At 46.4% G+C, this 12,842-nt stretch overlaps 1 protein-coding gene across 46 annotated transcripts in view; it reads left to right on the top strand.

The window, feature by feature from the left end:
- myo18ab (myosin XVIIIA b) overlaps positions 1-12,842 on the top strand; it is a 120,062-nt gene that overhangs the window by 44,400 nt on the left and 62,820 nt on the right. For 10 of the 46 annotated variants that reach the window (XM_088616014.1, XM_088616013.1, XM_088616011.1 and 7 more), the window contains exons 4-9: positions 3,252-4,166; positions 5,514-5,606; positions 6,161-6,223; positions 8,073-8,204; positions 10,275-10,364; positions 12,331-12,418. In XM_088616014.1, the coding sequence (XP_088472140.1) occupies positions 3,252-4,166; positions 5,514-5,606; positions 6,161-6,223; positions 8,073-8,204; positions 10,275-10,364; positions 12,331-12,418 (1,381 nt within the window). The remainder of the gene's footprint in view (positions 1-3,251; positions 4,167-5,513; positions 5,607-6,160; positions 6,224-8,072; positions 8,205-10,274; positions 10,365-12,330; positions 12,419-12,842) is intronic. The other 36 variants (XM_088616016.1, XM_088616015.1, XM_088616005.1 and 33 more) reach the window with 27 other exon arrangements.

The following is a 12,842-nucleotide window of genomic DNA, read 5'->3' as shown; positions in this document are numbered from 1 at the left end:
CCTGAAAGACGCTGTGTGAATTATGTATCCTGCTCAGCTATCGACATTCTTGAGTTAGGCAATAGAAATTAACAAAAGCAAAGAATCTCAAAGAGGCGGCTGAATGGACTAAATTACATTTTATTCTGTTTAAAATTGATGGGAATATCACAGATAGCTATACTTGTTAATTATGCTGTAAAAACCTGGAAGCATTTTGTGGTTTGTTGCTTATAATTGCTGCGAACATGGTGCAGTGGTAATTGCAGGAATTAGTTTATTTCCTTCGTCTGTGAGTGGAAATCAACCTACAGTCTGAAGACTATGAATGGCGGGTTTTTAAGATATTTCAATCGGAGTGTAAAGGAAGCCAGGGATCAGATAAATCCCTGTTTTTAGATTCGATGTGGTACTTATGCAGTGAACAGAAACTCTAGCAAACAATAAAACCAGCCCTCCAGATTTTGCATTCCAATATTCTCCTTTGATGCGGACCTAGACACTAAGCCCTGACAAATTGCCCTTAATCTGATACAAGTGTTTGACATTCTGCTGGAAAAGGTTTCCAGAGACTCGCTCTTTTTGTTTCAATGAATAAATTATTATTAATCTCTGTGTAACTAAAAAATATATGCACTGAGGTCCCTTTGTAGAAGAGGGATTTGGGAGACCTGGGATGTGGATTATGGGTAAAACTGTGTTAATGCTCACTGTTAGACTGTGGTTCTCTGTTTTGAAAGGTTTCTGTAATTTGATAAGGTTATCAGGTGAGAAGCTCTTTCTTAGTTTTCCGTGCTGTAATGTAAGGTACAGATTATAGAGACAACAAGTTGTATTCATTTATTTGGTCAAATCTTTTCAGTAATGCTTTAAATCAGGAATTTATCATATGTAACAGATTGCTGATGAAAAAAAATCAAGATGCAGTAAACACTGTTGTAGCCATCCTCACCTATAGCGATGACCCTGAAAGAAATTGGCAGAGTGAGGAAAGGGAATATTTGCTGAAACACTTAATGGGAAGGCACAGAATTCCAGGTCAGACAACTGATTAGTTGCATGACCTCTCAAAACTGAGAGATGCACCCATTTTCCAGTAGCGTGCTTTGAGTGTGAGAGCAGTCATTACTATTGAGTGCAATTTGATATGCTGCTAATGTACTGTGCTTAGTATTTCATGAGTGTGTTAGACGCACTTGTTTAGTAATTTCCTATGTTGTAAGTATAGTAGGGGGAAGAAGAGTTATAGTTGTCGTTGCACAGTATAGAGACTGAGAAGGCCAAGGAGGTTTCAGAGCACTAAAGAGTCCTTTTGGATGCCTGGGCAAAAAAGGATGTTGTGTGTCTTTAATGCTCAGTTTCAGAGCAGCTCTTCAGTGGGTCTGCAGTGCTGAGAGCTGAGAATCAGGGCCCTGCAGTGCAGACGACTTCTCTGTCCTGCACCAGCTGCGCACAGTGGAGTTTCCAGGGCAGAGTGAGGAAGGCAGCTCTGAAGGCACTCCTACATCGAGGAGGATATGGAGGTCTGTTGGAAAGGAGAAACAGTATAATGGAACATCATCACCGGTAAAGAGGGTCACTGATCCTCTGTGGAGCAGTCATATTAAGCTCAGGAACAGTGCAAGAAAGGGCAGATCTTTAAATGAGAAGCATGTCTCTTTTTATTCTGTAGCACAAACTTGAGTCTTGGAGGTTGCAGTTCCTTAAGATCTTAAACACAGTTCTTTGCAGTCATCTTACAGCTCCGAAGGTTGTCTGTGATGGAGCTGACTTCAGCCAGGAAAAGAGGATCAGCCAGCAGGTAGCATACAGAGAGCAGCATTCGTGCTGCTGTTACTTTTTAAAGGTCAAGCTCTTCATGAGGACAGCAAGTGCGTTGCACGTGTGGCATGACATTTTTTCAACATTGTTGAAACGGGATGTTGCTGCAGTGCAGTGTGTTACTGTACAGTAAAGATGCTGGGTGGCAGTTCGGTATTCTGTTTCCCAAGGCACCTCTTGTTTCAGCGTGCAGAGCTGTATTAGAAAAATACATGGTCATGCAAAGGTTGCTTTATATTTAAATCATTTAATTTTTTAAGTTTAAATTGCTTGCATTGAATCATGCCTTGTGTTAAATGCCAGATACAGTGATTCACCTCAGTTAAATGCATATAGATAAGTGATTTGGAGAGGTCTAGCACAATAAGCTTATTAATTGAAGTGATTACGGTGGAGTCCTGAAAGTGCTAAGGGATTTGTGTTTTCCTTCTATATTATTTAATGCAATCCAACATTCAGTAAATGAAATGGTATTTGCATTTATGTAAAAACGATCATATAAGCATTTGCAATGCTTTTCCTGGTAGTGGATAAAGCAGTTTAACTCCTAGAGAAATTGTAAAACTTTAACGCATGAGAGTTTAATTCAAGGCAGAGCTGATATAGCGTGGAAGGAGTTTTTCAGAAGATTAGAGCTGCAGAGACACACTCAGAAGGGAAATTGATCTTTGATCCCCCTTCTTCCTATCTTTGAGATAGTCAGACCACTGACAACGTCTTGATCAGTTCTGTGAGTCTTTTTGTAAAAAAAAAAAGCACAGAGCCTGCAGTGTCTTGGATTTCACTTGAGAAAAAGTTCCCAAAAGATGATAAGCCAAAGTCTCTAGAAATCTGTGACCTGTGAACCAGACTTAGCTTGCTGTACCAGACAGGAACCTCTTTATTGAGCGCTCAGACACTAACCTTTCTGTAGTATTTCCTGTGATTCACACCCGTACTCCGACTGACTGCAGAAGTAATTATGGTAATTATGTCTTACTGGTTAATAATGCATGGATCAGTGTAGCTGTAGAGAAACAGGAATTTCCTCAGTAATTGTGCTTGTTAAAGATAATCTTGGTATGTTACAGTACAGTGAAGAGGAGCTCTCAAATTTTGCAGGCGATGTTTACTGGCTTGTAGCAATGGTGGTGGCATTCCTGCATCTCAGGGGAGAATATGCCATTTTATCTGATTTTATTCAGGTTTTTTTTTTGTATTTCTGCTCAACGCATTAACAGAGAATCCTCCTGAGAGAGGTGAGCATCAGCCTATGTCATTTTGCAGTCAGTTTCCTTAATTGAGGGACGACTGTGGCAGGACAGAATTTTAAAACCCCCTGCGTAGCAATACGTGACTAAGCTCCTCTTTCTCGTCTCAAGTCTTGTTTTGGCCATGGCTGTTGGGACCGTTTCCTGGTGTTGACTGTCTTTTCTCTGTTGCGGTGGTAATGGTGCATCCCCTGCGTGCAGTCCGACGACACCGCCAGTGCTATGAGTGACCGAACGAGAGCCGCCAAGAGCCCAGAACCGAAAAAAGGTCCGTTCCGACCCGAGTTGCCGGAACAGGCACCCCAGAGGGAGCCTGTGAGAAGCCCCGAGCCTCTCGTGACCAGAGTGTCTTTGAAAAGCCCTGAACCCCCAAGGAACTCCCCATTCAGAAGCCCCGAACCCCCCAAGATCCCCGAACGATTCAAAAGCCCGGAGCCGGCTCCCTCCCCAAAGAGCCCGGAACGCGTGGTCAATGGAGACAGCAAAGCCAATGGGTCGCTCAACGGCCCCCTGTCCGGCAGCCGGCAGGACCTGGCCGAGGACAAGGGGCCGATCCGGAAGAAGGTGGTGAAGGTGATGAAGCGGGTGGTGAGGAGGGTGGTGCCCGGGGAGGAGGAGGGGGCACAGAAAGAGTCTCCCCCAGCCCCGCAGACGGGGAGCGGTCCAGTGGGTCCATCCGGCAAGCCAGCCCCGGCTCCGGAGACGCCGCGGACCCCCCAGAGCGGCGCGGGCGGACCCGGTAAGGCCCCCCCGTTCTTCACCTTCAAACACGACACCATCAAGAAGGAGCCGGCGAAGGACGACCTCTCCGCCGGTCTCGCCAGCCTGATGGGCCGGGCCAGGACCAAGGAACACCGACCCCGTTTCCGCGCCCCCGAGCGCAAAGAGGAGCCCCCGGAGAAGGAGGAGGAGGAGGAGGAGGGGGAGGGGGACGTGCGGAATCCCGAGGAGGAGAAGGCCAAGGCCCCAGTTGAGGAAGTCGAAGACCGGACCTCAGTTCCCTCGTCAGACAAAGACAGTCCTGCCTCCCCCCCGCCTGGCACCTCCCCTCCTCCCCCCGCCTCCGCCTCCGCCTCCCCCCCTCCTGTGCCCCAGCCAGCGCCGCAGACACCGGAGGTACAGAGTGTGGTGGACACTGCCGTGTGCATGGGGTGGAATTCACAGTCACAGCTTGGCGTTTGGATTCAACCAATGATCACCTTAGTAAAGCATGGGTTAGATTTCGTGCAGCATTTTCAGCTTCACCTTTATCCTTCTTTAGGGTGTCGCATGGCTTGTTATTGTCTCTAACCCTTCGTAGTTGTGTATGCAGAGTGGTGTCACTAGGTCGGCAGTCGGTGTGCTCAAGCGGTCACGTGGTGTTGATTCGTGTTCAGTTCTTGCAAGTATATAAACTGCAGATCCATCTGTTTATATTTTCAAGTATTTCCCTGATAAATGCGACTTCCTGAAAGTAATTGGGCTGTGGGAAATCTCTGTATTATAATGATCATATTTATGTATTTCTTTAGTTTCAAAACACGTGGAGCATTGTTGCACACTCCCCCATCTCCCGCGGCGTGCTTGCTGCTCAGAAGTAAATTCCTTTGCTGCGTTATGACAGCTGGGGTTGCGCTGGGGGGATGAAGTCCTTTCACGTACTGTACTGTTCCCGGTCTTAATGTAGTGGGATTCTGTGCCCATTCCCCCTCATGCCACTGTTTTTTATTTTTAGTTCTGTAAGGCCTGGTCCCGTCAATCCAGGCCTGCTGCATTGTGGGCAGTAAAGCTTTGCTTATTGTGGTGAAACAAAATGCAATATAAAAGCACTGTCATTCTCAAACAGGGCTGTACTCCAGAGTCACCAGGAGCTCACTGAAGCCAATAACAACATCTATAATACGTCTTGAATGAATAATGAAAAGAGCTCAGTTTCTGTCAGTGTGGCTCTGATCATGGTGCACAAAGCAGGGAGAATGTCAGGCAAAGCAGACTGTGTAAACTGTTTTTTCTCTCTAATCAGGAATGTACAGCATGCTAAACCCCTGCTTTAAATAGGACTTAAGGGTCCGGTTTATTTGAAGAAGAGAGGGGTTTTGCTGTAGTATGAGGAAAGTCTGATGGCTGTGTTTTTCTGTTGTGTTGTGGTTTAATTTAACCCTGGGCATGGACATGTGTTCTGGAGGAGACTAATTGTTCATGGTGATGATTTCATTAAGGTACAGCTTTCTACTGCTTGAAGGGGCTGTACTGGGACTAACTTTGTGTACTTGGAGCAATTCCAGATTTGCAGTGAAGCAAGTGACTTGGTAAATCAAGTAATTGAGGGGTCATTTGCAACACGATTCAGGGAGACAAAGCCCTGCCTTGGGAACGTCTCTGCACTGCGGTTGGGGGTGTCTGTCACTAGTGAAGTGCTCGAGTCCTGAGAGAGCTCTCTGCTGTGTCTCTGTGTCCATCCTGTGGTCTGTGGCCTGTTTAAAGGAGAAGGCGGTGTCTCGGGTACCTGCGACCCCAGCTGGGAAAACATCCTTTTCAGACTCGCTGGGTCAGCGCCGCCCTCCCGTGGCAGAGCAGGTGCGTGTGGCGAAAAGGGTAGCTGACAGGAAGCGATGGGAAAGTACATTTTTTTTAGATTTAAAAAAATAGATGCTTGTCAACCATCTGATTTCTGGCCCAGGGGTGAGTGTAGCAGTTTCTTTCCAACGGCATACATTCTGCAGATGTTGCACCTCTGACCACACAATGCGTGAATGAGTACATATTTTCTACTTGAGCAGGGAGCTGCATCAGCATGCGTAGGCTGCAAAGAAGCAGGTAAGAGTTCACTCCGTGCACAAAGATAAAGAAAAGAAGAGAAACACAATGTTTTGGCTGTGGAGCCCTTTTCAGATGTCACTTGCAGCAGTTTCCACACCTGAAACATTGTGTTTTTGTGCTTTTTTTATCTTTCAGCGCGGAATGGACCTTTACATATTTAGCTAGTGTTCAGAGCCAGAGAGACTGTTCAGTCTGGTTGTGAGCGAGCAGCCTAGTGCCCAGTCTGGGCCAGAAGCAGGCACGTAGCAGACAGAGCTGTGCGACTGTAGAGTTGTGAGTACTCAGTGTCTTGATGATCTGACCCCCTCTAGGCCACCCCGCTGACTCCTGCTGAAGAGGCTCAGAAGCGGCTGGAGAGGATCTTCACCTCGTCTGTAATGCCCTTCTCTCTCTTTCCTCCTCTCTGCCTGTCCCTGCCACACTCCTGCTGGCTCTGAAGTCACACGGTTCCTCCACTAACCACTTCAGTGTGACATCGGCGTGCCCCATGTGTTGTAACCTCCAAGGATAAAAGATTCTTGAGATTTCAGTAAAGATATAAACATACTAGAACCTCCCACACCACTTTTTTTGTGATGCAGCAGGAGTGTTTTCCAGATGCTCTGGGAGTTACCCTGCCTCACTGCGGAGGTGTCTGCTGTTGAATGAGAAGGCACACAGTAGTTCCTGATCTGCACACTGCAGTAGTTGGTACAAAGGAGCAGTGTGTGTGTGTGTTGGGGGGCTTCTCGCTGTTTCTCTCCAGGTGGGGTGTAGAGCTCTGCTGCTCAGAGTTGTACAGATGTCAGCATGGTGTCCGTGCCGCCCCTGCGATTAACACTGATCCTCTCCCTGTCTCCGCTCTCTCTCACTGCTGGGACACTCACTCAGATATTAATCCTTTCCTGCTTCCTCATTCGTAACTCATTAACCTCATTCTGTTTTTTCTTCCCTGACTGTTCTCACTCATGTATCTGACAAACAGGAATGTTGTATCTTTTGAACTCCACTGACGCCAATGACCATCTCTGCAATGCAGTGTTACTGTATAGTGTGAGGCATGACTAACCTTCAGTTTCTCCTTCCCCGGTCCACACCTCTATTAAGGTTTACCATGACAAACGTGAACTTTTAAAATGGCTTTGCACTGCATTTTACAATACTGCCTTGGTTCCATTTTTACTTAGTTTTACAATGGTTCCATTGTCTGTTAGTACATCTGAACACTGCAGGACTATTCCTAGGCATGTGTTTTACAGTGCTAAATCGATGTACCATTTTAATCTGGCAAATGCAAATCCAGGATGATAAAACCGTAGGAAAGAATATTGAAAGCAGGGTATGTTATTGTAGATGTAGAGAGGGTAGAATATGCCATGGTAAACTTCCAAGGTAAACCTTCATAAGGGCACACACCGAAATTCCGTTTCAGTCTGTTCAGTTAGTCTTTTTATCCTCTGTTCCAGCCTTTTATTTCTTGTTCCTGGGCATGCAGAGCTCAAGGTGATGAGAAATCCAATCAGCGTTCAGATGTGTTTCTCTGGGAGTCACTCACAGCTGAGTGCTTTGCCCTTTGCAGTTACCTACCTCATTGCAGGGCTGTCAGCAAAGAAATAATACCTCTGTGACAAAGAGGCTCACTCAGCTGCATTTGCGATAGTATCCTGTAGGAGGTGTTGCACCCCACAAAAGGTTTGCTAGACCAGGCCTGCATTACAGAAAGAAGACCTGGAAACGATGCTGCCTGCTAATTGTATTTCTCCTAGAAATGCAGCGATATGCATTTTACCTCCATGTACAATATTTAATTGGGCTGTACTTTGTACTGAATCAGCAGTTTTAAAGATGTCCCCTTTAACTGTAAATAATTAGGACAAACATATTGCAGAATTAATGACAGTGATTTTTGTTAACTTTGCCTCTTTTCTGCGTTTTATTTTCAGCACATCTGCTTTTAATCTTTGTGCTTACACTCCCGGCCCGTGAAGGAAAATGCTCGGTTTTTGTTGCGGGTGTCACACTGTTTGTTACAAGCTTGTACAGACGGTTCAGGTTTTGGGTCAGATTGATTTCTTTTACAACAGATGCACTGCAAGTGCGAAATCCCCACCTCCCATTTGCACAAGTACGTGTTGTGTACCTGTTTCCCTTTTTTTCCTCTTTCACGCATTTCTGTTTCTCATCTCTCCTTCTCTCTCTTCATTGCTTCTTGGCTGCTGCTGTCCCTGTGGCTGTGTGTGCTAGCTGGAGCCCGTGGCCCCTGTCCTCTCTCAGGTACTGTACCCCTCTCGGGACCTCGGCCCCCAAGCCAGCCGGCTCCCTGCAGCCCAAGCCTGCGGCCTGTCCGGAGTGTGCGCTCGTGTGTCGTGCTGGAGTGTAAGCCTGCTTTCCTGGACTTACCCACCCCAGTTCTGCCTGTGTCGGGCCCTCCTGTCTTGAGATCTACCTGTGTAACTCTCCTCTCCCAAACTTCCCCCTGTCTTTACTTACCCTTCCACACAGACCAGTCCCAGACTGACCCCTCTCCCACATTGACAGGTCCCACCTGTAAACCTATCCTTTCCCACACTGACCTATCCCAGACTGACCCCTCTCCCATGCTGACAAGTCCCACCTGTTAACCTATCCTTTCCCACGCTGACCAGTCATAGACTGACCCCTCTCCCACGCTGACCAGTCATAGACTGACCCCTCTCCCACGCTGACCAGTCCCAGACTGACCCATCTCCCACACTGACCAGTGCCAGACTGACACATCTCCAGACTGACCTCTTCCACATGCACATTTCTCCAGACTAACCTGTACCAGACTGACATTTCTTTACACTTCATTAATCAACACTGAAACTCTTCTGAATTTGTGTGGAGAACTGCCTGTTGATTTTACCCATCTCAGGAAGAGCCTTTTTTTAGACTTCCCAAGCTGTAGATGGGCAGCTCTAGCCATACTTTACTCTAGAAATCCCAACTGCACACCTCTCCCTAGTTATTTTTCTAGCACCAACTTTCTTTAACCCATCACGTCTACCTTTTCCATCTGTTGTACACTCAATGACAAATGCACCCCCAGCAAGACACTCTTGTGTTCTCCTGTTATGTACTTGTATAATCCTGCAATCCAGTGATTAACCTATTGATCCTTTAACTCTTTTTAAAACTATAATCCAGTCTTGTTCCACCATTTCATGTGTGTTGGCTCTCCCTTCACTTTATAAACTTTATCTTCTGCTAGGCTTGTGTTTGAAGGGCTTGATATGAATAACACATCATTAAGGCTTTTTTTAATCGGTATTTTTTTCAAAAAAGATCTTACGTTATTTTAAATAAACCTAAAGGAATGTGTTTTCATTAAGGTGTGCTTCGTAGCAGGTACTATACTATATTTATTACTGACATATTGGTCACGTCACAAAATGGTTAGCTAATGACAGACCCTACTAATGCTTATAATTCTGGCATCCCTCTGCCTTCATGATGGGGCAGATGATTCCCCTTTGGAAAAAGTATGCGATGCAAAAGCGCTGTGAGCTTCTGGCCCTACGCCACCCATTTAAATGCTTTTGGAGTGAGTGTGTGTGCGATACAGAGGAGTGTGTGGACCCCTGGGAGCAGTGTCAGCAGTGGACAGTGATTTGTGTGCGTCAGGTGCGAATGCCCAGGCTGCTGCCTAATGACTTTCTCCAGGCCTCCTGTCTCTACGTGTGCCATCTCAGTGTCCATCACACCACATCCACATCGCCAGCTCAGACCATCACACAAGCTCTCGGATCACCTCCCTGATGACGCGCCTCCTTATGACTTGCAATAATGCATCTGCTTGTAAAAGATACCCATCTAATTTCTAGTATTTCTAGTAAAATATCGGGTGTCTCCGGATGACACAGGAACTCCTTTGCTTAGCTTTCCTGGTGCCCTTAGGGAGCCTCTCAGAGGAGGTCCTGACATTCAGAGTGGATTAACACAGAAACTTCATTTCCAGGTGAGCTCTTTAAGGCTGCACAGCCCTGCCCTCATGACAGCCGTGCAGCGGGGTGTTAGGGCTCTTCTTGGGTGGTACAGTTCCCACTTGTATCGGGCCTCAGCCTTGAGTCCCAGTTTTCCACCACATCGGTGGAAAAATAATGAACAAAAAGCAGGCTATTGCACTGTATTTCCAGTGATCTTTAAACACTTCACGAGATTGTATTGTTCAGAATGAAGTCCTTAACATAGATGAATAGACATCCCATGTAAACAAGCCATTTAACCCTTTCTTTGTTAGTAAAGTCTGTTTAGTGGGTGTCACTCACCATGGAAGTGGTCTGTAGCGTCGGAGCCTGTGCTGCAGTATGAGAGAGGCTGGGCTGCGGTCTGGCCTCTGAGCCTGTGCAGAGTGCCTGATGCCTGACTGAAAGCCGTGGTTAATCTTTTAACTCTTGCTTTGCCTCCTCGCCTGCTTCCCACCAGGGTAAGGTAGATGAGGACCCTGCTACTGTCCTTCATGCTGCCCTTGCTGCTGCTGCCAAGCCCGAGGTGTGCCCCTGCCTTGCGTTGACCGTGAGCGAGCCGAGCTTCCCATCTCGAGCCTGCCCCAGCTCCCCGCTCACCCCTGACCCCTGACCCCGGCTCTCCTCGTCCCCTGAGTTCTGTGTGTGGCTGTTGCTCCCAACCCTTCAAACCCATCAATGAGTAGAATACTACTAAAATCACCAAAACAAACAAAAAAAAGAGCTGCACCGACTGGCAAGCAAGATGATATGTCATATTTCTGAAGCGTCCTTTGTGTTTTAAAAAAGTGGTAAACGCTTTTGTAAAAAAGAAACACATGCAATGGAATTTTACAATTCTGCAAGTTTTCGATTACAAATGCAGCAGCGACAAGAATTTTCTTAAGTATTCTACACTGTTTGGTGTTTGCTCTGTTTTTGTGTGGTTCTGTGAGGCAAGTGCACTCCGAGAGTGTTTCGTGGTTTGCAGTGTATTCCTAACCAGACCTCACTTCTTGTTGCATGTCAAAGCTGTTTTTCAGATGCGCTGTAGTTAATATTATTTAAAAGCTTGTTACGCCGCTCGTGAATGAGCATGTTTGGTCCTTGAGGGCTGCCAGGGTACTGGGTTTTATTCCAAAGCTAATCTGAATCTCTTGACCGAATTATTTGGCTGAAAAGTCAGATTGTCTTTTTTCTTTGCTCTCTTAATCATTTGCCAGTCGAAAAATACCTGTAAAACCTGAAAGAATTTGGCCCTCAAGGACTGAAATTCCGTATCCCTGACCTCTGGCACAGATGTGTTCGAATATGCACAGGACCAGAGGAGCTGGTGTGTGTGTTTTTTGTTTTAAAGTTGCCCGTCTGCCATGAGTGGCTGTTTTATTGACGTGAGCTGTGTATGTTGTAGTGACTAAGTTGGCATGACCTTGTTTTATGACCGACTGCCCTCTTCCTGTGCCCTCAATGTGGGGGCTTACCCCAGTGTCAGCTCGCAAGGCAGCTCAGTGCCCTCATTGTGGACCTGCTCTTCCGTACTAGGGAGGTCTTAAAAGTAGCTCTCAGGCAAAAAGTCATTGGAAGAGACTGCAAGGGAAGGTGCAGAAACGCAGCATGATGCCTTTTACCTGCGGCAAGAGACTCTCATTCAGGTCTTGCCTGTAATAACAGGTTTCACCCACACCTGCTCCGGTCCTCTCCAACAACATAAAAATGCAGATGAAAACCCACTACATAATCCACACTTACCTCAGAATTACAGCTACTTACACAATGGCCAAACTGCCAGCTGTGTAAGTGCTGTGATTCTTTAAAGTAGCATTAATAACCGCTTTTAACTTCCCAGACAGCAAATGTTTCCCCTAATTCCATTTTTGTAGTCTTAGCAATTTAATTGCAATGGCAGGAGCCTGAGAGAGTGTCTTTCTGTAGCGGTTCAGTATTGTTTCAGTCTTAACAGCAGCCCAGACTCTTTCCCCCAATTCTTCTAAATACGGAAGGAGAGAGATGGGATTTCCAGTGTAGGGCAGGGGGTGACTTCTGGAGAGGAATGGAAACTTGGAATAGGTGTCCAGTAAAAGGAGAAGCATTCATTACAAATATCGTGCCTGGTCTTTTCCTGTGTATCCTAATCCTAACCACTGGCCAATGAAAGCTTTGCCATTGTTAACATGTTCGTAAACAACAGTTTTACATTGCCAGCTTGTGATTTGCTAATTGAAGCAATTACCACTTTCACTTGTTTGCATTTCATTTATTTACAACGATGGAAAATGGAATGGAAATGAATTACAAAAAGAATGGAAGTAACTTCTGCACAACTGCTGGTGTGTGCAGGTATCTTTGAGTAAAAAGGGCACTAAAGAGTCCTGCTGTCTTTGTGCAAGGTTAAGGTGAAGAAGACTAGAGGCTCAGGGTTTGGACAGTAGGAAATGAGTTTTCATTCCTCCTCCCACGTTTATCCCTGGGCGCGTGCTGGGTGTCGGGATGCTGTTGCCCTCTTCTCTCGTGACGGACCCTCGTCTCTGTTCCTGCAGGTGAAGACGGAGGAGCAGATTGTGGCGGAGCAGGCCTGGTATGGCACAGAGAAAGTGTGGCTGGTACACAAGGATGGATTCTCCCTGGGTAATTAATAATAATAATAATAATAATTGCTTACACTTATATAGCGCTTTTCTGGACACTCCACTCAAAGCGCTTTACAGGTAATGGGGATCCCCTCCACCACCACCAATGTGTAGCATCCACCTGGATGATGCGACGGCAGCCATAGTGCGCCAGAACGCTCACCACACATCAGCTATCAGTGGGGAGGAGAGCAGAGTAATGTAGCCAATTCATAGAGGAGGAGTATTAGGAGGCCATGATTGGTAAGGGCCAATTGGAAATTTGGCCAGGACACCGGGGTTACACCCCTACTCTTTTCGAGAAGCGCCCTGGGATTTTTAATGACCACAGAGAGTCAGGACCTCGGTTTTACGTCTCATCCGAAGGACGGCGCCTGTTTACAGTATAGTGTCCCCATCACTATACTGGGGCATTAGGACCC

The sequence above is a fragment of the Lepisosteus platostomus genome, chromosome 22, assembly GCF_059453375.1.
Source record: "Lepisosteus platostomus isolate fLepPlt1 chromosome 22, fLepPlt1.hap1, whole genome shotgun sequence".
Taxonomy (NCBI): domain Eukaryota; kingdom Metazoa; phylum Chordata; class Actinopteri; order Semionotiformes; family Lepisosteidae; genus Lepisosteus; species Lepisosteus platostomus.
This window is presented reverse-complemented; position numbering and strand designations above follow the sequence as displayed.